The following is a 26,958-nucleotide window of genomic DNA, read 5'->3' on the forward strand; positions in this document are numbered from 1 at the left end:
ACTGTGTCTCTCTCTCTCAAATAAATAAAATGTAAAAAAAAAGTAGTTTGGCCAGTTTTTAAATGTAATAGTTAACATTTTCATTGGTAAGCCTTGTTCTGTAATTAAAATAGAAATTTGAATTTCTGTATTAGAAGATATAATTTATAAATGTACAAATTCCCAGCCATATCAGAAAACTGAAAAATTAGTTATGTTATTTACCATAGTTTATTGTAGAAAGTCTATCATGAATATTCTAGAAATGTTTTCTCTATAAAATAACAATGGTTATCACCAAACCATTTTATCAGTTCCTATTTAGCTCAAATAAGTAATAGAATATTATTTTTTAATTTTTCATATTTAAAATCCTACTTCTTGATAAAAAGATTCCATTTCATTTTAAATTTTGATGATGAGAATTTTTTTTCCTTACTCTGCAGGTTAAATTAACTACTGTGGGAGAATTAAAAAATGTAAAGAAAATATGCTTACTAAGTAACTTATACACAAAACAATATAATAAACATAATAAGATAGACTGTAATATAAACATGCTGTAAAATTTTATGGTTATGTCAATAAGTAAAAAAGAATCCTATACACATCTAGTATATGAAACCTGAGGGATTCAATAGAAAGTGACCTAACAATTCAGTATGTTCATCTGAGTGTAGAATTTGTCCCTTTAATTTTTTTTACGAATTTTATGTTAATTTACAACAAAAGGACATGTTCCCAATGCGTTAAGTTTAAACATTAAAAATTAATACAGTGCATACATATAGCAAATTATAGGATTCTTTTTTACTCCAGACTTCTAGAACTTCTCCTCACCTCAGAGTCAACCAGTGCTATCAAGTTCTTGTGTATCCTTTTGGAAATAAGGTATATATAGTCATAATTACATAGATAAATACCCCTACTTTCATCATTTTTAAAAAAAAATACTTATTTGAGGGGGTGCGGTGAGGGGCAGAGGGAGAAGCAGACCCCCACCCCACCCCCAGCAAGGAGCCTGATGTGGGACTTGATCCTGGGACTCCGGGATCATGACCTGCGCCGAAGGCAGACGCTTAACCGACTGAGCCACCCAGGCACCCTCCCTACTTTGGTCATTAATGGTGGTATACCATCCAACATTTGATTCCTTTTTTCCTTGACAGTACTCGTGATCAATAGTTAAAATAAGGGGAGGTTTGCAAGAATGAGAGAAGAATGATTTTTTTTTTTTAAAGATTTTATTTATTTGAGACAGAGAGAATGAGAGAGAGAGAGCACATGAGAGGGGGGAGGGTCAGAGGGAGAAGCAGGCTCCCTGCCGAGCAGGGAGCCCGATGCGGGACTCGATCCAGGGACTCCAGGATCATGACCTGAGCCGAAGGCAGTCGCTTAACCAACTGAGCCACCCAGGCGCCCGAGAAGAATGATTCTTGAGCATCAAGCATGTGCTTTATGCTCTGCTAGACGATTTGCAAGTCATTTTGGTAAATCTTTAGGACACTCCTACCAGGTAGTGAGAATACCTTCTCTTGAACAGAAAAAGGAATAGGCCCAAGAGAGATCAAATCACTGGCTCAGAGTCACATAGCTAGTAAGTAATTGAACTAGAACTTGAATCCAATTCTGCCTACTTTCAAACCCCACAGTCTTTTCACGAGTATGCTGTAGTGTTGTTATTCATGTCCCTGTCCCTCTCGCCTTTTTTTCATATTAGTTATTTAAAGACAGTAAATGACTAAAAGGTTGTAGATATCTGAATTCATTAAATAAAATTTATTTCTCAACACCTTTGTTATAATTAACTTCATTATCTCGTTTTTCTTTCTACCTGTATAAATTGTTAAAAGATGTGGGTTTAGGATTCCATAGACAGGAGTTGAAATCCTGGCTTTGTTTGATCTTGTCCTGGATATTTAACTTGTCTGAGCCTCAGGAACCTTAAAAGTTTAAATGATAGTAACTATCTAAAGGAATTGTTGGGAAAAGAGACTGTACTGATATGTATAAAGAATCTAGCACAGTGCCTCGCAAATAAGAAGGTATCAAAGTTTATGATAGGGCCAGACCATAGGACTTCTCTGTTTCTTTGATTATCCTTGAGGATTTCATGAGTTGTTCATATTAAGTACTGATAACCTTTGTATGATAGCATGCTTTTGTTTTTTAATTATTTGGAACCCATTTTCAGGAAATGTGAGCTATGAAAAATTATACCTTTCAAATAGAAGAAAAAAATTTTTCATTGAAAAATATATTGCCATTATATGTTATTTAAAGATAGTAAACCTTGTTCATTAAAAATATTTGTATTTTTTTTGGGTTAACCAGATTTCTGTCTGGAATAGAAGTCATTTTCTATTGATTCCCTCAGATTTCATATACTAAATGTGGATTTTTATTCACTGACATGTAGCTATAAAATTTTCAATGTTACATTCTGTCTTATATGTGATATTGTTTTGTGTGTAAGGAAAGTTATTTTGTAGGTATATTGTCTTTACATTTTTTAATTCTCCCACAGAAATTACTATGTTAACCTGTACACAGGATGAAAATTCACCACAAGAAGTTTAAACTCTTTTTCTGTGATCATATATATAAAAAAAATATGTATGTGTGTATATGTATATATATGTATGTACGTGTGTATATACATATGTGTGTGTATGTATGTGTATGGGTTAATATGTGTGTATATATTGTATTTTTTTCCTGTAAGTTGTTTGATAAGTGGAAATTATAAAAGGTCATGATATGTTTTCAATATGTTCTTCGAGTTCTTTTAAAAGTTTGTGTTTTGCAGTACCCATCTGGCTCAGTCAGTAGAGCATGCAACTCTTGATCTTGGGGTTGTGAGTTTGAGCCCCACATTTTGTGTAGAGATTACTTAAAATCTTTATAAATAAATGTTTGTGTTTTCTTTCCATTTTAGGTTGAGCCCACATTTTGTGTAGTGATTACTTAAAATCTTAATAAATAAATGTATGTTTGTGTTTTGTTTCCATTTTAGGCCCAGACCTTATCTGTTTAAAGACGATCATAAATTTCCTACAAACAAAGAGAACTTACCAGTGACTATACTCTATGCTGAAATTGGTACCAGAGCATTTAGTAAATTTCACAAAGCATTGTCTGATAAAGCTCAAAATGGGGAAATTCTGTATGTTCTTCGGCATTATATTCAGGTATGGTTTTATCCAAGATTATTTTGTCTATAAAAATTACGTTTGATAATTTCCTTACTAGGTTTTACATAATTTCCACCTGAACAATTAAAGATTTTTTTAAATTAGCACACCTATCAAATGTGTTTTTTATGTGGAAAAATATATGGGGATTCTGTATATTGTTGATATTCCTTTCTCTTCAGATTCCTTCTTAAATCTGAAACAGATTTAAAACTTGGATAAAAAACAAAACCATATGTGTATAATATTTGCTAGGATTCATAAATATAGTTTGTTTTTTTTTTTTTGTTTTTTTTGAGAGAAAGGAGAGAGTGTGAGCATGGGCAAAAAGGGGTAAAGGCAGAGGGAGAGCGAGAATCTTAAGCAGACTCCATGCTCAGCATGACCTGAGCTGAAATGGAGAGTCAGATGATTAACCAACTGAGCCATCCAGGCACCCCTTTAAATACAATTATTATTAGTTTTTTAAAGATTTTATTTAAGACAGAGATAGCAAGAGAGAGCATGAGCAGGGAGGAAAGTGAGAAGCAGGCTCCCTGCTGAGCAGAGAGCCTGATGCGGGGCTCCATCCCAGGATCCCCGGATCATGACCTGAGCCCAAGGCAGACGCTTAACTGACTGAGCCGCCCAGGCGCCCCATAAGTACAATTATTTGTAATGAAAATGTATTATGATGAGGAAATCTAATTTAATTGATAGACTCATAGTATATATTAGTTCAAAGTGTGAAGCATGGTATAGGAATGCTGTTAACTATTTCTTAGGTAGCTGACTACAGTTTTATTGAAGTTTCTGATCAAATATGGTGTGTTCCCACTCTTGGAACCTCTCATTGCTGTCACACTCTTGTTACAGTATTCTGGTTTAATGACCGTATAGGACCCATTGCCATATCTCAAGTTTTATTTCTTTCATGACTCCACACCATTCCTCCCACCCCATGCGACCACACTCACACAAATGTACTAGAATGACCATTAGAGAAGCACTTTGCTTATTTTTTTTAAAAGATTTTATTTATTTATTTGACAGAGATAGTGAGAGCAGGAACACAAGCAGGGGGAGTGAGAGAGGGAGAAGCAGGCTTCCAGCGGAGCAGGGAGCCCGATGCGGGGCTCGATCCCAGGACCCTGGGACCTGACATGAGCCAAAGGCAGACACTTAACGACTGAGCCACCCAGGCGCCCTGCACTTTGCTTATTTTACCACTATATTCCCAACATGGAAAGAGTGTTTTATTTTGAAATATTAGTGATTTGTATATTAATGTTTAAGATAATAAAGCATCACAGATATACTTGCTAATTGCCTACCCATGTTTTTATATTGGATTATTTGGGTTTCTCTTTTTCTTATCTGCAGATTTTAAAAAATATGTTTTGAATACTAATCTTTTCTTCTATACTTTGCAAACATCTTCCATAGTATTTCTGGTCTTCTGGTATTAAAACAAATTATTTATGACATCTTTGGTTCAGTGCAAGTAATAATTGTGACGTCAAATTTATCCAACTTTTCTTTAGTGGTTCGCTTCACGACGACATAAGGGCATCTCCTGTAGTTTCTTTTGAGAATTAAAATGCTATTTTTTAAGTTTTGGTTTTTAATTCATCTGGAATGTATTTGAATATGCTGCAAGGTAGAGATACAATTCTAGTTTTTCCATATGGAAAATTATTCGTCCCCACATAATTTATTGAACAGTTAAGTCTTTATTCTAAGCCATCATATACCAAGTTTTCATATAGGCATTGTTTTTAGACTCTATTCTGTTCCAATAATATAGATGTCTGTTCTACACAAATATATTTTAATTGCAACAGCTTTAAAATCTAAAGCAATCTTGACAAAGGACAAAGCTAGAGGCATCATGCTTCCTGATTTCAAGCTATATTACAAAGCTGTAGTATTAAAACAGTGTGGTATTGGCATAAAAATATATGGATCAGTGAACAGAGAGCCAAGAAATAAACCCATGCATATATGGTCAACTAATATTCAACAAGGGAGCCAAGCATATTCATTTAAATGGTGCTGGAAAAACTGGATAACCACATGCAAAAAAATGGAACTAGCCCCCTATCTTAAAACAGTCACAAAAATTAACTTGAATTGGATTAAAGATTTAAACATAAAATATGAAACCATGAAACTCCTAGAAGAAAACCCAAGGAAAAGCCCCTTTACAATGGTCTTGGCAGTGATTTTTTGGATTTGACACCAAAAGCAAAGGCAACAAAAGCAAAAATAAAGTGCAATAAAATCAAAAATAAAAGAAAAAAATAAAGTAGGACTACATCAAACTAAAAAGCCTCTGCACAGCAAAGGAAACCATGAACAAAATCGAAAATGTATGGAATGGGAGAAAATATTTGTAAATCATATATCTGATAAGGGGTTAATATCTGAACTATATAAGGACCTCATACAACTCAATAGTAAAAAAAAAAAAAAAAAAAAAGTCTGATAAAAAAAATGGGCAAAGGACCTGAATAGATATTCTTCCAAGGGAGACATACAAATGGCCAGCATGTACATGAAAAGGCATTCAGCATCACTAACCAGGAAACGTAAATAGAAACTACAATGAGATACCACTTCACACTTGTTAGAATTGCTGTTATCAAAAAGACAAGTGTGAGAGGATGTGGAGAAAAGGGAGTATTTTTGCACTGTTGATGAGAGTGCAAATTGGTACAGCCACTATGGAAAGCAGTATGGAGGTTCCTCAAAAATTTTTAAAAAGAACCACCATATGATCCTATATTTCTGCTTCTGGGTATATATCCAAAGGAAACAAAACACTAACTTGAAAAGATATCTGTGGTCCCATGTTCGTTGCAGCATTACCTACCATAATGAAGACATGGGAACAGCCCCTGTGTTCAGCAGTGGATGAATGGATAAAGAAAACGTGGTGTATGTATACAGTGGAATAATATCCATCCTTAAAAAGGAAAGAGATCCTGCCATTTGTGACAATATGGATGGACCTTTGACGGCATTATATTAATTGAAATAAATCAGACAGAGAAAGACAAATACTGTGATGATGTCACTTACAAGTGGAACCTAAAAAAAACCCAAACTCTAGAAAACGGGAGGTGGTGATGATGGGTGAAGGTGGTTGGAAAGTACAGACTTCCAGTTATAAGTTCTGGGGCGACTATACTTAATAATACTATGTTACATATTTGAAAGTTGCTAAGAGAATAGATCTTAAAAGTACTTATCACAAGAAAAAATACTGAGGTATGGATGTTAACTAAACTTACTGTGGTAATCATTTCATATTGTCTCTATCAAATCATTATGTCATACACCTTAAACTAATACAGTGTTTATGTCAATTATATCAGAGTAGGACTGGAAATGGGAGATCAAATTATTGTTTATCTTTTAAAAAAATGTCCCCCAAGTGATTCTAATGTGCCCTGCAGGGGGTTATGCTCATTCGTCGAGAATCAGTGTTCCAGGTTATTTTTTGGAGAATGTGACCATTAAATGTACTATGAAATCATACTAGCCAACTATCTGGGCACTTTGTCACATCAAATTAGAGCCTTCATTTTAATGAATGATATATCGTACATTCAAAGTAGTTATATTTTAAATCTAGTCAACATGTAATTCTAATAAAATGGACATATTTATGCTGCCTTTGGAACAGATGCCTTTTTATGGGGAGAGAAGAAATAGAAAAATGAAGAAAGATTCTTCTCACCAGTTTAGTCTATGAGCATTTTTGGTTTGCAAATCCAAACTTATTAGACTACAGTTCACATTTTATATTAATACATTTTCAAATGGAGACAGTAAATATGAATTTAATAAACATATATCTTTATTCCTGAGGAGCTAATAATATCTCAGAATTGATAATGGAAATTGGTTATGTGAAATTGCATTTCTTTTATGAACTATAACAAAATATGTAGACTTGGAGCTTCAGTTGCTTCTCTACCAGCTGATTGTCTTTTTGGTGGAGAGTCAAATGCATTTTTAAATTGAGCTGTATGAAAATTCTTTAAAATATTTTCAACTTTTTCAGATGACCATAATTATAAGCAACTCAGTTCCCTTGTGCTATCTTTCAGTATAGCATGTGCCTGAGGAATTATACATTTTCATGTGGGCAGCAGTGTTAAATATTTCTTTGCATATCTGAAACTAATTCTTATATCATCTTATTTGGAAATAGAACAGCCCAGGAATAGTCACTCTAGTCATATACTTAATTTTAAGGTTGGGGGCGGAGGAGTTAGGAAATAAGAGAATAAAATAAAAAAAAAACTATTGAGGTTCTCCTTCCCTCTGATCTCCACCTCTTCCTCTATCATGTGTAGGATTGCAAAACTGCCCCCTTGCAAACTTGAGTAAGAGAGATGCATAGCATGTTCTAGGGAGTTTGCTGGGCACTAGGTTAAACTAGTTTCCTAAGCTGTGAAAGAATGTGCCAAATGATGATGACTGTAGCAAAATTGATAAGAATTTCCATCTGGAAGCTAGAAAGAACTTTCTAAAAATGTTATGTATATTCATCCAGCTTGCTTACCTTTTGAAAAAAATGTGAGTTCTCTTCCTTGATGGGGTAATCTCTACAAGTACATTTTGTATTTGCCCTTTACAGAAAGGGGAAAATTAGGTATTAAAATTCCGATCATCAGTACTTTAGACAACTCCATTTTAGACAACTTTAGCTCCTTGTTGCGAGAGTAGATATTGATTTGTGGCATTTGGTATATTTTAATCATTGAGAAATGTGAGGAAAAATTTAATCAGGGTGTTCAAGACGCTGCATTTTTTGGTGTCTTTTGCCTCTACTCTTTAGTATCGCTTTTGGCAACACTCTAGTTGTCCTATATCTAGATAACTAGCAAATGAATAGCATTTGCTGGGTTAGCAAATCCTGTGTAGTTCACTGAAAGGAGTACAGTTTTATTGAAACTTGATTGTATTGGAACCTCTGTTAATTAATTCATAGGAGAAATGGGGAAGTTACCATAGTATAACACAAAAAGATGAGGTATTTTTTCTTTGTAAAAGAGCAATTAAAACATTAGAGCCATGACAACGCTTTTAGAAAGTAAAGAAGTGGTGATCAACCAAATTCTGGGTCCTTGATATACTATTTAGAAAGAATATAAATATACCCCAAATAATAATATTCCACAGTGATTTTAAAAAGTCAATATTAGTAAGGGCGCCTGGGTGGCTCAGTCGGTTAAGCATCTGCCTTCGGCTCGGGTCATGATCTCAGGGTCCTGGGATCGAGTCCTGCATTGGGCTCCCTGCTCAGTGGGGAGCCTGCTTCTCCCTCTACCTGCCACTCCCCCTGCTTGTGCTCACTCTCTCTCTCTGACAAATAAATAAAATATTTTTAAAAATATTAGTAAATTTACCCTAATGTCCTAATACACAAACATACTGAATTTAAAAGATGTATGACTAAATATTTTCTCTTTTTTAAAATCTAAATGTATTGGAACAGAAACCAGTCTCACAGAAAATGTACCTATCTGGCTATGGTGTGGAGCTAGCGATTAAAAGTACAGAATACAAAGCTTTGGATGATACCCAAGTTAAAAGTAAGTTTACTCTCTGTACTTGAGTACAATAAAAATTTGGAGGCTTATATACTTTTTCAAAAGTATTTAATGACTCTAGTCTTACACATGTTAATTTGAGGCTGGAGATAGGGTAGACCTGTTTCTCCTTAGTTTAGAATTTGATATTAATCTGAAAGAAATATATTTAATATTGTGCTCTCAAAAACTTCTTTAAAAATTGGAAAAAGCATCTTGTTTTGCTTTATCCGGTGGCTTCCCAACCATTTTCAGCAACATATAAAAAATAGTAACCTACGCAAGGCAGGCTGAGGCAGTAGATGAGGCTGGTCATGGCTATCGTGACAGCCAGATATGGCCAGCCAGCCCGGCCTGGAGGTGGGGCTGGGGGTAGAGGGGTATCTAAGGGGGTACCCAGCCAGTCGGGGGCTGGGGGCGGAGTGAGGGTGGGACTGGCAGTGGGGGTAGGGGGTGTCTAAGGGGTCAGTGTCTCAGTCTGAAAGTCATTGGCAACACATGGTCTTAGGAAGCTTTGTCTCACATATTTATAATGAAGTTAGCATGATGATGCTGCACTTGAAGTAGGATGGGAGAGGCCTGTGAATTGCTAGTTTAGATGAAGTAGATTTGATCAGATCTGTGATCTGCAAATCCATATCTATGGTTGTACACTAAACTGCATGCTCTAGATAAAGGACTCTGGACACCTGAAGAAATTAAAGTAGTTTTCAGATTCTTATGAAAATCTTTTATTACCTGGATCATCCAAAATTTATTTATACCTGATTCTTGGTTAAGAGTTTTTTGGGTTTTTTTTAAGATTTATTTTATTTATTTATTTGAGAAAGAGCACGTGCATGTGCAAGCAGGGGGAGAGGGAGAGAATCTCAAGCAGACTCCGGGCTGAGCGGGGAGCTTCACATGGGGCTCGATCCCGGGACCCTGAGACCATGACCTGAGCTGAAATCAAGAGTCAAATGTCCAACCAACTGAGCCACTCAGGCACCCCTGGTTAAGTGTTTTTAGTTCGTTCTTGTATATGCTCTCAGATGTGGCTTCTGCTTCAACTTTATCTATTCAGGATCTGGTCCTGGAGGCCCTGCTCTGATCACAGACCTAGCTCTGGCCAGTCCTCCTGATTGTGCTTCAAATAAAGATCTGTATTACTGTTAAGTCCTATCAGTTAGAGTGCTGGAAAAGTATCGTGCAAGTAGTAATATTCATGTTTTATGTATTTCTATATAGCTTATATGTAGCTTTACAATGTTTTATAATTTAGTATCTTATTAATAGTCATAATAGTAATAGAAGGCATTTTCTAGCTATCCTTTGGCTTGTGGAATTTTCTTTAAAAAGTCAGATAAAAAAATTTTTAAAAGTCAGGTGATCACATGAATGATCTGTATTACACATTACACACTAAATTCTCTTGTCACCCTCTAAACATATGTGTGGAATAGATCTTTTCTCCATTCTAGTCACCACTCCTTTAATTCAGTTGTTTTTTCCCTCTATACATCAGACTTCTAACTGGCCTTCTCTCTGATCTTTGGCCTTCTGTGCCCCCAGTCCTCCTTACCCCCCAAAATAGATGAATCAATGTTCTTCACAGTGCTTTCGGGTTGAATGCCTTATGATAAAAATCTGACTTTGTGACTCCACTGGTTAAAATCCCTCAGAGGGTCCCCATAACCCCCCTCATAAATCCTAGTACTGTAGCATTGCAAAGAAGGCTTTTCATACTCCAGCCTCTTTCCGCCTTATCACTCTCCCTCAGCCTCTCATTTGTACCCACTGGTTCTGCAACACTAAACTACTATACAGAATAATTTTCTGTTGCCTGGATACCTCCATGTTTGGCTCCATGCTAAGCCTTCATGACCTCTATAGAGTACTTTTATTCCTTAGCATATGCTGTTCCCGCTGCCTGAAACCTTCCTCCTTTGCCCCCCCTTTTCTTTCATCAAAGGCCTACTCATCTTTTAAAACTCCTGTCAGTACCTCTGAGATGGCTGGCTGTCTTTTTGCTCTGTCAAGGGTGGTTTTCTCTTCTCTATATCCCATATAGTCTATGCTTTCTTTCATAAAAGGTTTACACACTGTATTAAAACTGTCTATTTGTGTCTCTCCTTTCTACCAAGTGGAGTTTGTGTCTTTTCTGTCTCTCTTCTTCCTGGTGTATATCTGAAGGAAACAGCATAACAGGCAGCCAATAGATGTTGGCCAAATGAAGAAATAAAAGGGAGGAGAAGGAAAACTGGATCAGAGCACCCAGGGCGTTTAGCTGTAGTCCAGGGGATGCGGGCCTTCAGGAGAGAGGGGAGGAGCGTACTGGCGGGGCTCAGGCACACTCCGAGAGCAGCCCCATGTTCTAAGACGTAACAAGTTCTTGTGATCCCAAGTACCCTGCACATAGACCGTTTGCCACCCTGTATGTTATAATTGTTTGGTGAGTAGAGGAGAAGGAAAGGGGAAGGGAAATAATGGTAACATGTTGTATCCTTACTCTTTGAGATCATGAGTTTTGGTGTCTTTCTAAAGATTTCTTGATGGTCTTTAAAGGCACTGGAAATAGGTAAGCATGCCTATATTAATTAGGGCTTGGAGCTCCTGCCTGGCTTAAGAGCTAAAGGATTTGTTGCAACCACTTTGGTTTATGATTCTGGTTCTAAAATAGAACATGACTGTGAAATAATCTGTAAAGCATTGGTTAAATATTTAATAACCCAAACCTGTTTAAAAAGAGAGCACACTCAGAAATACAAGTGTGTGCATGTGTGTGTATCAGTGAGCTGGTCTGTGAAAGAAAAACAAGGTAAAACAAAAGAAATTTAAGTTTGCGTTCTTCTAATTTTTGATGACCTGTTCCTTTCCCAGTCTGAAAATATTTTTGTTTTCAAAACAGCAGTGACCAATACTAGTGTGGAGGGTGAGATTGAGACAAATGAAGTTCAAGGATTTCTCTTCCAGAAACTAAAGTGAGTCTGAATTGAAATGAAGTTGTATTGCTGTGCTCTTAAGTTTGTCCTTAAAGGAACTCAGTATGCTATGCTGGCCTGTGTTTCATGTTCTTAAAATATACCCGTAATTGGTTTTTTTATTACAGAAGTAATACATGGTTAATGCAAAACACAATGGAAAAATAATCATGAATTTCACAGTACGATGAGTATGATTAGAAAAATAAGAATTGGAAATGATCAAAGTTAGCTTTGTCAAAAAACATTATAGAATCTCTTACAGATCTGCTGGATTAGAAAAATCATGGCTAGTTTTGGGTCATTAGCATGAAATAATCAAAATGTCTGTGCCTCAAAAGAAAATATTTATTTTCTTAATTAAATTAATTTATTTTCTTAATTAATTTCTTAATTTTCTGTGTGTGGAGTGCCATATTAAAAACCTTTTAACATCTGGTCTTAATTTCATTTACATATATAAGTAACCATTCAAAAATTAAAGTTGTGGCCCCCCCCTTTTTTTTTTTTCCTGCATCACTGATTGAAGACCAGGAATAGGATGGTAAGTGCTCTCTGAATACTTATGAGTGGGGGTTGTTGTTTTCTGTGTGCTTTCCCTTATTTACAAGAAGGGAAAGTTTGTGGTTTCATTACAAAGGCAAAATTAATTAAAGGTAAAGGCCAATTTTTATTAATAGCTTTAATTTTTGCCTGATATTCTAAGTATTTATAAAGGACACTAAGGTCAGTTCTCCTGGTGAGTAGATATTGTTACAGAGCAAGGGAACATTTTTGGAGACTGTGCTAATTTATACAGATGATGGCGTTATATTTCTAAAGTATATTGGCCCAGTGCCCTACTAGTGGCCTTAAGAAGTTAATGCATAAAACAGATTTATTCTAAGTAAGGTATTTATTTAGTAGATAACAATACATTTTTATTTCATTGTCAGCAGTCTCAGCATCTTGGAATCCACAGTTCTATTTTTTTCTTAATTCTTTTCCAAACATAACTTTTTATTGGAATAAATTGCACAACTTACAAGAAGATTTTGGAGCCCTGGGATATTAGTTTTTTATTTTTTATTTATTTATTTATTTATTTATTTTAAAGGTTTTATTTATTTATTTATTTGAGAGAGAGAATGAGAGAGAGCACATGAGAAGGAGGAAGGTCAGAGGGAGAAGCAGACTCCCTGCCGAGCAGGGAGCCCGATGCGGGACTCGATCCCGGGACTCCAGGATCATGACCTGAGCCGAAGGCAGTCGCTTAACCAACTGAGCCACCCAGGCGCCCCTGGGATATTAGTTTTTTAAAAGAGGCAGTACTCAGAATTAGTTCTTACACAGTTACTCGATTGAGGCAAAACGCTTTGCTTTGAGATATTATATGAATAATGTATTTTTGTCTGAGTTACATAAATTCAGCGGTGAAAATTGTTAAGATTATGGTTAAATATGAAAAACAATAATAGCTGTTATAAACTTAATATTCTGTGATTTAAAATATTTGAGGGGCACCTGGGTGGCTCAATCGGTTAAGCGTCTGCCTTCCGCTTGGGTCATGGCCCCAAGGTCCTGGAATCGAGTCCCACATTGGGCTTCTTGCTCAGTGGGGAGCCTGCTTCTCCTTCTCCATCTGCCTGCCGCTTCCCCTGCTTGTGCTCTCTCACTCTGTCAGGTAAATAAATTAAATCTTAAAAAAAAAAAAATTGAGAAAGGGGTTAATTTAATTTGTAGTAAATTTCCTTTTAGGAGAAGTTCTGGTGCTTTTTCACTTCACTGTAGGAACAGTTGTAGTCAGTCCTGATTTGTTTTTAAAACATGGTCCCTGTAATAAAATTGCATGGTATCGACACTATGTTTATTGTTAAATAAAGATTAATGCATTTCTGTGTATATGGTTCTGTATATTTTTTATTTCACCTTTTAAAATCTTTTTACTGTTGAAAATATGTATTTTGTAAGTTGTGTTGGAGGTAAAGTTTTTTTTAAGAGAGAATCCTATTTAAATCTAAAATGGCACCATGTCTTGATTTCATAAGAGTTAGAAGAAAGAAACCATAGTTGAGGTCCTATGTGTAGTAAAATGTCATTCCTATTACATTATTTGGCACTCTCAAAAAAGATACCTAGGTGTGTTTAACATCAGGCAAAAGTATATAGGAAGCATTCATGTTTTCTTTATAAAATAGTTTTGTTTTAAATTATAAAAGCAATACTGTAATTTATAAAATGTTAAAAAGTATAGAGCATGAGGGGCACCTGGGCTCAGTCGTTAAGCATCTGCCTTTGGCTCAGATCATGATCCCAGGGTCCTGGGATCAAGTCCTGCATTGGGCTCCCTGCTCCGTGGGAAGCCTGCTTCTCCCTCTCCCACTCCCCCTGCTTGTGTTCCCTCTCTCGCTGTGTCTCTGTCAAATAAATAAAATCTTAAAAAAAAAAAAAAGTATAGAGCATGAAAGCTAACAATTCTGCCCTCTCCCTTGGGTCCCTTTTAGGTAATGTTACCATGTTAACAATCGAGAGTCTATCCCTTCAGGTTTTGGTTTGTTTTGTTTTATATATTGAAAAAAGTGCACATACACAGCTCTCATTATTTTTAAGCTCTGCAGACAAAGTTGCCTCATGATGTATGATCTCGGTGAACAGTTTTTGTCTAATTATTTGAAAGGGTTAATTTCAAAAACATACTGCTTGTATAACTTGTAGTAGGTGATGATAATTAACATTACTTCATATTCTAATGCAGAGAAAGGTATTCAGATCTTAGAGATAATCTGACAGCATTCCAAAAATACCTGATTGAGAGTAACAAAGAAATGACGCCTTTGAAAGTCTGGGAACTACAAGGTATAGTATTTTGGTCTACTTTAATGTAGCATTTTGGTAACTGATCTCTGTTCTGATAAATAAGCTTTTATATAACACGATATAAATTATTTCATAGATAGGGGCGCCTGGGTGGCTCAGTCGGTTAAGCGGCTGCCTTCGCTCAGGTCATGATCCCGGGGTCCTGGGATCGAGCCCCGCGTCGGGCTCCCTGCTCAGTGGAGAGTCTGCTTCTCCCTCTCCCTCTGCCTGCCTCTCTGCCTACTTGTGCTCTCTCTCTATCTCTCTGTCAAATGGATAAATAAAATCTTTAAAAAAAAAAATTTATTTCATAGATAATAATTACTGATGTGAATTTTTGTAGAAGTTGATATTTAATTAAAAGGTTATCCACCAAGCAAAGCATGTTTTTATGTTTGTAAGAGTTTAAATTATACAGAGTGTAGTTTTTGATATTATCTAATCATTTTTAAAGTATACACTGATTTATCTTGTAGGTTCATCTCAGGTATTAAATCACATTTCAAGGAATCTATAACATTGGTTAAAAATCCTGACTAGTCAGGAAGACAGAACTAAATCATACTAGTTTTTTCTGTTTAAAATTTTGAGCTTAATAGACCATTGCATATTTCAGTGTTAGCTTAGAACAGCCTTGTGCTGACCTCCTGTAAGCAGATATCTCGTGATCAGAATTTAGTTTGAACTGTAAGTTCTTTTCGATTTTTAATTTTCTTTTTTATTACTTGTAATTTTTAGTCATTCATGGGGACATCATTTTGCTGTGTAATCCATAACTTCTATCACATCTCCCATCAACTTTCTATTAACAGCTTATTGAGATAACTGACATACTCTACAGCTCATCCCTTTAAAATGTACCATCTGATGGGTTTTAGTATATTTTCTGAGTTTTTTTAACTGTCACCACAGTCAATTTTAGAGTATTTTCATCACCCTGAAAGGAAAGTAACATACCCATTAACATTCACTGCCCACTGCTCTCCAGTTTCTCCAACTGTTGTAGGCAAACACCATTCTACTTTTTCCTTCAAAATGTTCTCCAAGGAACCCATAATTTAGAAAATATAATTGCAGGTGATAATTGGAGGTGATGGGGTGCTTTTGAAGGCTTATAAACAGGACGTGCTCAGTCAGCTTAGTTTTAATGGATCTGGCTGATGACTATGTGAGATAGATTTGAATGAACCAGAACCAGGAACTCCATTAAGACATCTTTGAAATCCTGTGGTGAGAGATCGCGCTGTCACTGGTAGACAACGTAGAAAGGAAGGCTGGATTGAGCAAATATTGAGGAGATGAAAGGAGTCAAAGATGGCTTGAAGATTTCCAGCTTTGAGCCTGAATAGGGAGAATATAAAACATGTCAGTATGTTTCGGGGTTGAAGATGGAGTTCAAGAATAACGAGACTGGTGTTAAAAGGATTGCTTAAAGTGACTGTGACATATTCAGATGACAGGGTCCAGTCATGGGGTGAACATAAAGTCTGTAAGCTAAAAGGAGAAGATTGAAGGAGCTGAACATCTTAGCACAAAAGCTTACAAAGGAGGGGGAGTTAACTGGTGGTGTAGAGTGACCAGTTGGTACACGAGGGCGGGCGCTGTGGTGCTCATCCACGTGTGGAAAGTAGAGTCCGTGAAGAAGTGGAGGAGCACATTACAGAAGCTAAACAAAATAGATTTCCAAGACAGAGAATGTAAGCACTATCTTTTTTCCTTTTTTATTGATTTACCAAATAGTTATTGTATATCTACTACAGGTCAGCCATGTCTGTACATCCATGGTTTCATAATTTTTGGCTGAGAGCTACAGTAGGAAACCTATTTTACCTCAAGACCCATATACAAGTGTATGATGTAAGAATGCATAGATATGCTCAAAACTAAAAAAAATAAAAGTAAAAAAGGCTTCCGCATACAATGTGTGTATGTTTACTACATTTTATTCACTCTGACAAACTTTTTTTCCTACCCTATTTCATTAGAAAAATAACTTCATATTACCTATCCATCTGATTTCACTACTAACTAATGGGTTCCAACTGACATTTTGGAAAACACTGGATTCTGAAGATAAACTGAGCTAAAATAGACCCTGCATATCTTCAAAGGATCTTAGATAAGCATAAAAATTTTGAAAACCAGAGGGGCGCCTGGGTGGCTCAGTTGTTAAGCGTCTGCTTTCGGCTCAGGTCATGATCCCAGGCTCCTGGGATCAAGCCCCGCATCGGGCTCTCTGCTCCGCGGGAAGCCTGCTTTTCCCTCTCCCACTACCCCTGCTTGTGTTCCCTCTCTTGCTGTCAAAAAAAATTTTTGAAAACCAGTATAAAAATTATGGTTGTAATTGCTTTAAAGCAAAGGTAGATAGGATTAAGAAGGGTATATGCCAGGAAGATCCGAACCGGTGGGCGTGAGGGGCGGGGAGAGAAAGGGAAGTCTTTGCCAAGAAGTGATGACTGAATTGAGATCTGAGGAGGGGTTGGAATAAATTTGGGGGAGGGTTATTTAAAGAGAACGCAAAGATCTTTGTGAGAGGTTAGATATGGATACATGAAGGAAAAAGAGATACTAAGAACTTGACTAGATGGTGGTTTGCTCAGCTACATAGACAGTGGTGGTTTCTGAGAAGAGAAGACTAAAGAGGACCAGATTTGGGCAAAGATGGGACAGGAATATCACAAAGTTATTATTAAACATGCTGCTTTGGAAATATCCAAGTGGTAAAACAGTTAAATAGGCAAAGTGTAGGACTTAGTTACTTATGAATCAATAGGTATGGAACAGTTTAGAACAAAGCAAAAAATGTTAATAGAATCTGATAATACTATATTCATTTGGTTATTTATAATCTATCTGATTTCATAAGTGAATTTTCAGGGGGCTTTCAAATAACTTATACACAGAAAATTGGTCATGTAAAGAATTACATTCATGTTATAAAACGTTTTAAAAGACTAGTTGTGTTCTCAAACCTGAGTAAAAGGTAGTTGTCCATGATCATCACAATGGTGATTGACGATAATAAAAAAATTAGCCGGGGCGCCTGGGTGTCGATAAGCGTCTGCCTTTGGCTCAGGTCATGATCCCAGGGTCCTGGGATCGAGCCCCGCATTGGGCTCCTTGCTAGGCGGAGAGCCTCCTTCTCCCTCTCCCACTCCCCCTGCTTGTGTTCCCTCTCTCGCTGTCTCTCTCTCTCTCTCTCTCAAATAAATAAAATCTTAAAAAAAAAAAAAAAGCCAACACTGTGTCTGGCAAAGTGTTAGGCTATTTATATACATTATCCTAATTACTTTTTAAAAAAAACATATGAGTTATATATTCCACTTTTCCAGATGAGGAAATTAAGAAATGGACACATACAATAATGAGTCTAAGTTCACAAATCTGATAAAGCACAAATCAGGGATACCTAAAATGAGCAGGTCTGTGACATTATAAAGTCTAAATTCTTTCTTCTGCCTAGCATTGTGCCTTTTTGAGTATAATGTATAGCCAAATACTGTCAGGCAAGATCTTTGATCATACACTTTCCTCTTTTATAAGTTGTTACACCATTCAGTCATGTAAGTAATGACTAAGTTTTCTCACCTAAAAATATGTATATCCCTAAATATACACATCAGTTAAAAATTGTATTGCTTATAAATGCCTTTAATAACAATAGAATGAGAAACCGAGCATAAAGGATCTTGTAATTTTATTATTCATTCATTCATCAATAGTGAGCACCTACTTGTGTATCAGGTATTTTTTTTGTGAGAACATTTACTTTCTACTCTCTTAGCAAATTTCAATTATGCAGTACAGTGATACCAACTCTAGTCACCCTGGTGTATGTTAGATTCTCATCCCCTCTTCATCTTATAGCTGAAAATGTATGCCCTTTTCCCAACCTCTCCATCTTTCCTCTATCCAGTCCCAGGCAGCTACTTTTCTACTGTGTTTGTGTGAGTTTGACTTTTTTTTTTTAGATTTACATATAAGTGATGCTGTGCAGTATTTGTCTTTGTCTGTCTGTTTTCACTTAGCATAATGTCCTCCAGGTTCACCATGTTGTTACAAATGGCAAAATTTCCATTCTATTTAATGCTGAATAATATTCCATTGTATGTATATACCACATTTTCTCTAACCGTTCACTCATCCGTGGACATTTAGGTTGTTTCCATTTTGTCTATTGTGAATAATGCTGCAGTGAACATGGGAGTACAGATATCTCTTTGAGATACTGATTTCCTTTCCTTTGGATACATACCCAGAAGTGGGATTGCTGGATCACATGGTGGTTTTAGTTTTAATTTCTTGAGGAATCCCCATAATGTTTTCCGTAGTGGCAATACCAGTTTACATGAGTTCCTTGTATATTTTTGTTATTAACCCCTTATCAGATGATTTGCAAATATTTTCTCCCATTCTGTAGCTTGCTTTTTCATTTTGTTGATTTCCTTGCTGTGCAGAAGCTTTGTAGTATGATATAGTCCCACTTGTTCATTTTCACTTTGCTGCCTTTGGTTTTGGTGTCAAATCAAAAAATCATTGCTAAAACTAATGTCAAGGAGCTTACCCCTATGTTTTCTTTCAGGATCTTATGGATTTAGGTCTTAAATTTAAGTCTAACCCATTTTGAGTTGATTTTTGTGTGTTGTGTAAGATAGGGGTCCATTTTCATTCTTTTGCATGTGAATGTCCAGTTTTCACAGCACCACTTATTGAATAGAAAGTCAGTACTTCGCAGGAAGTGATCCTCTTGCAGAAGGATCTTAGTGAGATAAGCATTGAGAAATGGTTGTTGTGTTTGGCAATCAGGAGATAGTACTAAGCACTGACAATTTCACAGCAGTGGTGGAGCTGGAAACTTGCTGAAGCTGGCTGAGGAAATGCTATTTAAAGTTACTCATCTCTGAAACAAATAATGCAATATATGGTAAGAAAAAAAAAGATAGCAGGAGGGGATGAAGGAAGGGGGGAAATCAGAGGGGGAGACGAACCATGAGAGACGATGGACTCTGAAAAACAAACTGAGGGTTCTAGAGGGGAGGGGAGTGGGAGGATGGGTTAGCCTGGTGATGGGTATTAAAGAGGGCACATTCTTCATGGAGCACTGGGTGTTATGCACAAACAATGAATCATGGAACACTACATCAAAAACTAATGATGTAATGTATGGTGATTAACAACAATAAAAAATTTTTTTTTAAGTTATTCAGCTAGAAAGTGATACAGAGCTGGAATTTGAACCTTGGTTGTTAGGCTCTCCATCCCATGGGAAGCTGTGCTAATAAGAACCTCTCTTCCTAAGCTTTGACTCCAGCCCAATTCACCACCCTGAGAACGTGGAAACAAAACTAACCTTGTTATGCTAAACTGGTTATTTTGCTAGTAATGGTAAGCTAGGTTTCTACCCATGGTGAAATGTTAAAGAGAAACAATATGTTTCACTGTTCTGTAATGAACAGAATTCAGCTTTAAAATCTTTTCTGAATCTTGACAAGGTAAAGGAGACTAAGAAAAATGACTGCTTCCAGCATACTGGAGACTGACCACATAAGCCACAGTTTTCTTTCCGTCGAACTTTAGTATCGAGGAAAATACAAAGTCTAGGATTTTATTTTCATTGTGGTATAAAGTTAAAACATGTTGAAAGAGAAAGTGAATGTTTGATATTTACTGAGTTGGACACATTGGATTTTAAAGTTCTTTCCAGAATTGGCTCCTCGAAGCTCTTTTTTCCTTTTGTTATTCTTACCAAAGCTTTTTGTTTCATGTTTTCTTCAACCTTAGAAAAAATAGTTTTGCCTCAACATTTCTTTCCCTGTATCTTTTTGAAGCTATACTGTAATTTGTGGAAAACAATAGGTATTAAATGATAATTAGTCCTGGGCACCTGGGTGGCTCAGATGGTTAAGCGTCTGCCTTCGGCTCAGGGCATGATCTCAGGGTCCTGGGATCGAGTCCCGCATCGGGCTTCCTGCTCCTTGGGAGCCTGCTTCTCCCTCTGCCTCTCTCTCTCTCTCTCTGTCTCTCATGAATAAATAAATAAAATCTTAAAAAAAAAAAATGGTAATTAGTCCTTCATGAAAGTGTAAAGCTTACCTTATTTGGACATAAGTGATAGCCTTCCATTTAAAACTTTTGAAGAATGTTAAATATAAGAGTGTTAATATCTATATATACATACATGGCAAGAAGTGTTGACTAAATTATTTAAATTACATGGTGATGTCGATAAAGATCTGATACTATGCTAGATTGCTTAATGATTTTTTTTTTTCCAGATCTTAGTTTTCAGGCAGCTTCTCAAATAATGTCCACTCCAATTTATGATGCTGTAAAATTAATGAAAGACATTTCACAGAACTTCCCCATAAAAGCCAGGTATGTTAAAGCTTATTACTTTGATTATAGCCAGAACTTTTTCCATTAAATAAATTTTATGAAAATAGCTGATTTTATTTTAACATGGTGATATCAATTAATTCTAATAGATATAGTGTTAAGGAAATCAGGATATTTCTTCATTATGCATGTTGTTTTTTTATCAGAGGAAAATACTGGCTTGTGTATATGTGTGTGTGTATACTGCAAGATAGAACTGAATTAGAGGCAACTAGAAAGGAAAAATTATTAAAGTTGTTTAAACATAAACAGTGATATGGTAATCGAGATACGGTAAACTTGTTTAAGGAATGAATAATGAGGGAAAATTTTTTCTCTTTTCTAGGTAGGGGATGATGAAAAGTATTACTCTAAATAGATTTATGCCCAGAGTATGGCTAGATCATGTTCTTACCCTTTCAGATTCTAAACAGGTAGTAATGTCTTATTTATGCAATATTTTGTGGAGTGCTTTTTTTCCAGTAGGATACCTAATCGAGCTCCTTCCAGAAATACAGATTTTACATTAAACATATCTGGCAGTTCAATAGATAATACATTTGCATGTCTAAAAGTAATCAGTACTTTTACGAAATAACAAAACTCTTATGCATTTGTAGTCTGGTTAGGAATGACAGGATCTACAATTATAAGCAACCAGTGAAAATAAGTTAGCTTATCTTGAAGATACAGAGCCCGTGACAAGTGCAGCCGTGTTTTTTCTGAGGGGAAGGGGAGAGCATTCCTGCCGTGGCCGCAGCCTTTCTCCACCTGTGGGGGATGCTGTGCCTCTGTGTGTCTCAGACACTAGGTTGTATATTTGTCCACAGTGCAAATCACTGAATTTACATCTAGATATTCTTTCCTTTGTAAGATAAATAAGTAGTACAGAGTTGGCCACAAGATAACAAGAACCTTTCCAGGGGACCCTGAAGTAGAGGGGTTTGTCACCTTATTTACAGATTAAGAATTAATGTATTTTTGTGACTCTGTGTTCATTTTAGTTTAAACAGTCAAGAATTTGAGAAGTCAGTATTTATATATTAGAACAGAAATATGCATATGTGCATAAATGTTTAGCTCTGCTGCTGTTTCTGAAATTACTAGGTCAAATACAAATTAAGTGAAATAACTCTAGTTTTAAGAAGACTGTTTATTCACTCTGTTGACAGTTGTAATCCGGGGTTCTGTTGCTAAACTCTGCTCTTAGTTTGCGGTTGATCATTTAAAAAAATTGCAAACTATGGTAACACTGCTTAGTGGCTAATTTATAGGCTTGAGCATATCTGTAAAGCCACTCGATAGACAATCAGTAAATGATAAAATATTTGCTAAATGAATGAAAAATTTGTATTATCAAATTATCTATTGTAATTTCTCTCAAATGCTGCCAGATTTTAGGAGATAATGGATACTTAATTGTGGGTTGTTTTAAGATACCCCTTTCTGCTTGTGTTTTACTTTATTTTTTTTATTTTTTATTTTATTATGTTATGTTAGTCACCATACAGTACATCATTAGTTTTTGAATCAGTGTTCCATGATTCATTGTTTGCGTATAACACCCAGTGCTCCATTCAGTACGTGCCCTCCTTAATACCCATCACTGAGCTAACCCATATCCCCACTCCCCTCCCCTCTAAAACCCTCAGTTTTTTTCCCGGAGTCCATAGTCTCTCATGGTTCATCTCCCCCTCTGATTCCCCACCTTCATTTTTCCCTTCCTTTAAAGCTGAACTTTACATTATCAATCTTTTAATTTTTCAATCATTTTATTTGCATAAAATTGACAAATATGTAACTAATTTTGCTAGGAGTTATCAAGTCAAATAAATGTAGTTAATAGACTTGTTAAAAAAAGCATCTTCTCTGTCTTTACGTTATAGGGGATATTCAAGAGTGAATACATGAAATCAGTTTTATTAGTTGTTTAGAACTTACATGCTCTGGTAGAGGTCCCATGTTAACCAAGATCTTAATGTCCAAGTATTCTGAAAATTGCCCATTTGCATTGATACATTTGATGATATTGGTAGTTTCATACAAAATTTCTCTGTATGGGCCAAATAGCACAAAATAGCATTTTCAGTCAAGTATATTTGAAAAATAAGTATCTAGTAGTAAACAAGTTCTGACAGTACTTAATGCATACAATTAGTGCACATGAGCCCTTTTTTAAAATTAAGTTTTTATTTTAATTCCAGTGTAATTAACATACGGTGTTAGTTACATAGTTTCAGGTGTATAGTACAGTGATTCAGCAATTCCATACATCACCCAGAGTGTACATGAACTCTTGACAGTCTGTAATCCACCTGAATCGAACACCCTTGTCAAATGAAAGCCATTGTACCAGTTGTCAAATAGGCTACATGGAAATGTATACTTTTCGGTTATGAAGCATTTCGAGTTTTTAGGTTCTTATCCAGAGTATTATATTACACTGAATTACAGATTAGTCTTAAACATTTAAGAAAAAATTAATTGTATCACTATTTATTTTCCCAGATCTCTGACCAGAATTGCTGTAAATCAACTTATGAGGGAGGAAATACAGGAAAATCAAAAGGTTTGTTTGAATTTTTTTTTTAATTTACTACATGAATATCACTATTTTAGACTTTGGATGTCCAATTTTCATGCAAAAAAGAAAATCATAATTTGTGCTTTTTTGATTGTTAAAACAGTTGAGGTTTTTCCATTTTTAGATTGTCTACTTTATATAGCTTACAGTCTGTGATTCTAGCCAATCTTTCCTGACATATATCTTCTTCATTCACCCTTACTCCAGATCTTCTGTCCATGTAGTATGGTTTTCTTTATAGGATAAAGAATAAAACTATGAGTTAACTATTCTGTTCCTCATAATTGGTTTTGCTTTAAAAGCTTGTGAGGCCTGAGTCAGGTTTGGACCGTAGGAACATTATTAGAATCGTATGTCATATAGGGCACAGTTGATCAGTAATTTGATAAGATTCTGCCAAGTGGTCTCTTAAATTACCTTAAAAACCCAAATGACCCTAGCTGTGTTAGTATTTGTGAAGTGCTTAGAACACTGCCTGGCTTAATGACCTAGGACTGCCTTGGCTTTAAGAAATAGAACCAGATGCACAGGGCCCTGAACACTAGGAGTTTGTTTTTCTCACATAAAGAAGTCTCAGAGTAGATAGGTACAGACATGATTTTCTCCTTCTGTGGCTGCAGAGTGGCTCCCAGAGCTCTGGGCTTCTTATTTGTAGTCAAAGCAGAAAGAGGCAGGAGGATGGTATTAGCCACATGTATCCTCTCTAAAGCCTTCCTGGAACACTTGAGCTGACTACTTCCATCACACTGGCCAGAATTTTGTCATGTGGCTATCTCTTGCTGCAAGGGAGGCTAGAAAACTCGTGTTCTTTTCTAGTAATTGAGGCAAGCTGAGGAGAGGTGGGTTAGCTTAGCCAGCCAACAGTGCCTGTCCCATGGAGACAGAGCTCTCAATAGATGTCAGCTCTTCTGATGGCAACCAACAACTCCAACAGTAATAGTGAAGAAGTAGATGCCTAGTCCGTGCCTGGAGGCTGGGTGTCGGGAGCCGTCATACAGCATCCCTGTGTGGGATATTCCTTGCCTCGCTGACCACCTAACAAATTATTGCTTATCCTCCAAAACTAGTTGTAGTATTATCCTTTCTGTAATTTTCCTAATTGCTGTTACCCCTCTTGGAACAGAGTGCATTGTTTTCTAATGAAAGTTGCTGTATTTCCAGTGAATTTTGTTTGAATAACATACCTGCAGTAGGAAAAGAAGAGAGGGCAGCAAAGAAAAGGGAGGAAAAACAAAGGATGCCAGAGTATCAGTGGCTTCATCCAGTATATTTTTGTGCTCATTTAACAGTCCCAAGTAGGTGTTCTGGTCATCCGAGCTTTGCTCCAAGTGGTCACTTAAGGTCAAAAGGCTGGAGGACTTCATGAGGTTAAAGAAGAATATAGTAGGGATGAAAGAGAGGTCATTGGAAGGACTGAAGACCCAGATCACTGCACTGGAAAATTTCACAGGTAGACCAGTGCAATGGCCTAATCATAGGGTGACGGCCAAAGCTGGTTGCTGAAGCAGAGTGGAAGTGGAAGGTGATAGAATTGAGGAAATCAGGAAACTCTGAATCTGGAGGCTTGAATGAGTATGGTGCCTGGTATGGCGCTTTCCCTCAGAAATATTTGTTGAATTGAGAACTGTTGAATGTTTAAATGTTATCTGTAATACAGTCAATGTTTAGCAACAGGTAGTTTTTTAAATATTATGTGTGTATTATAGCAGTTATTAATACCCCAATTTATAAAATGAGATCCAGTGAGTTCTTTTTTTTTTTTTTTTAAAGATTTTATTTATTTATTTGACAGAGAGAGACACAGCGAGAGAGGGAACACAAGCTGGGGGAGTGGGAGAGGGAGAAGCAGGCTTCCCGCTGAGCAGGGAGCCCGATGCGGGGCTTGATTCCAGAACCCTGGGATCATGACCTGAGCCGAAGGCAGATGCTTAACCGACTGAGCCACCCAGGCGCCCCGAGATCCAGTGATTTCTGTTGGGTCACAGAGTTGGTAAAAGAACCAGAATTTATGCTCTGATACACAGTTCATTTCAGATCAATTTCATAAGCACTTTGAATTTGTTCAAGGGCCAAACATCTTGCCAGGTGATGAGAAAACAAAGATATTCAGGGAGATTAAGAAATTTGATCTACTTTTGTTTCTTCTCAAAATTCTTGATTGACTCCTATTTCCCGAAGAACAACATACAAAATTTAGAGAAATGCGTTTAATAAAACCAGGTGGGGTAGGAGAAGTCTAATGTAGACTGTCAGCTCCTCTATGAAAACCAACAGGAAGCCCTGTTGATAAAGCAAAGCTGAATTTAATCACTTACTGAAGTAAGGGAGAATAACACCGTGGTACAATCTTACTGTCAAATGAAGGATGTTAAGGTAGATTATTTATAGGTTCTAGAGCTTCTGTTCAAGTGGTTTGATTGGGTCTTTCAAGGTGGAGGGAATTATTTGGGATTGCGTGGAGTTTGTAACACAGTAGTTTAGGATCGGTCAACACAAAAGTGATGGGTTTTGATGAGCAAACTTACAAGCAAGCTCTTTGCCCAGATTAGGTAACTGTTCAGATTTGCAAACCAGACTGTTTTGCACATCTATTCCAGATTTGCCTGGAACAGTTTGTTTGCAAGAACTTCCTGAAGCAAATGGTTATTTATTCATCTATAACTTTATCTTCCTGGACAAGAATTTCCTGTAATAGTTAAGTGGTATTGGCTCAAGTGATCTCCGTTCTCAGTCCCAGTAGTTGAGCTATAATGACGTAGGTGGTCTCATTGCCCTCTAGGAGGGCAAGAGATGACTCAAGAAGTAGACCCTAGCTAGGAAAGTGGGGAGAGACAGTGTTATTTTCCCTATAGTACTTCATAACCAAAGGTTTGATATTGCTAGTAGATAGTCATAGGGAAGGGCTGTTTAAAAATTTAAGATCATTGGTTGATATTTTGCAGACGGAAAACATGAAATATTGAGATGGATTATGTTATTGTTCACAGTCACTCTCTTCCCTCTGATGTTGATTGATGCCATGTCACTTTAGCTAATATAAAATGAGCAGATACCCACATCTGTGCAAGCAGATCCTTTGGTGGTTCAGTTGCCTTGTTGCTTCTGCTGTCCTGAGACATAGAGGCTGCTTGCCTGGTCTGGCGCCTGAAATGAAAAAGGCCCTGGAGTAGAACCGAAGATGACTTGAAGGTGTGAATATATGATATGAGCAAGAAGTAAATGTTTCCTTTAGTAAGCCGCTGAGATTTGGGAGTTCTTTATATTAAGAACTTGGTTACAGTAATATCATCAAATATGTTAAATTTCATACATTACTTTTCCATTTGTTAAATTGCATTTTATCTTACGCTCTTGAAACTATAAAACAATGTTTCTGTGTTTGAAAGAAACTCAGAATAATTTCTGTTGCTCTATGAAACCATTATTTTAGGGCTATTAGAAGAACT

General features: G+C 36.4%; 1 protein-coding gene across 1 annotated transcript in view; it reads left to right on the forward strand.

The window, feature by feature from the left end:
* Nucleotides 1-26,958, forward strand: part of UGGT2 (UDP-glucose glycoprotein glucosyltransferase 2) — a 178,811-nt gene that overhangs the window by 33,320 nt on the left and 118,533 nt on the right. Inside the window, exons 5-10 of the mRNA XM_021695965.1 lie at nt 2,996-3,170; nt 8,665-8,761; nt 11,646-11,718; nt 14,453-14,553; nt 20,829-20,928; nt 23,437-23,497. Coding sequence (XP_021551640.1) covers nt 2,996-3,170; nt 8,665-8,761; nt 11,646-11,718; nt 14,453-14,553; nt 20,829-20,928; nt 23,437-23,497 — 607 coding nt within the window. The remainder of the gene's footprint in view (nt 1-2,995; nt 3,171-8,664; nt 8,762-11,645; nt 11,719-14,452; nt 14,554-20,828; nt 20,929-23,436; nt 23,498-26,958) is intronic.

The sequence above is a fragment of the Neomonachus schauinslandi genome, chromosome 3, assembly GCF_002201575.2.
Source record: "Neomonachus schauinslandi chromosome 3, ASM220157v2, whole genome shotgun sequence".
Lineage (NCBI taxonomy): Eukaryota > Metazoa > Chordata > Mammalia > Carnivora > Phocidae > Neomonachus > Neomonachus schauinslandi.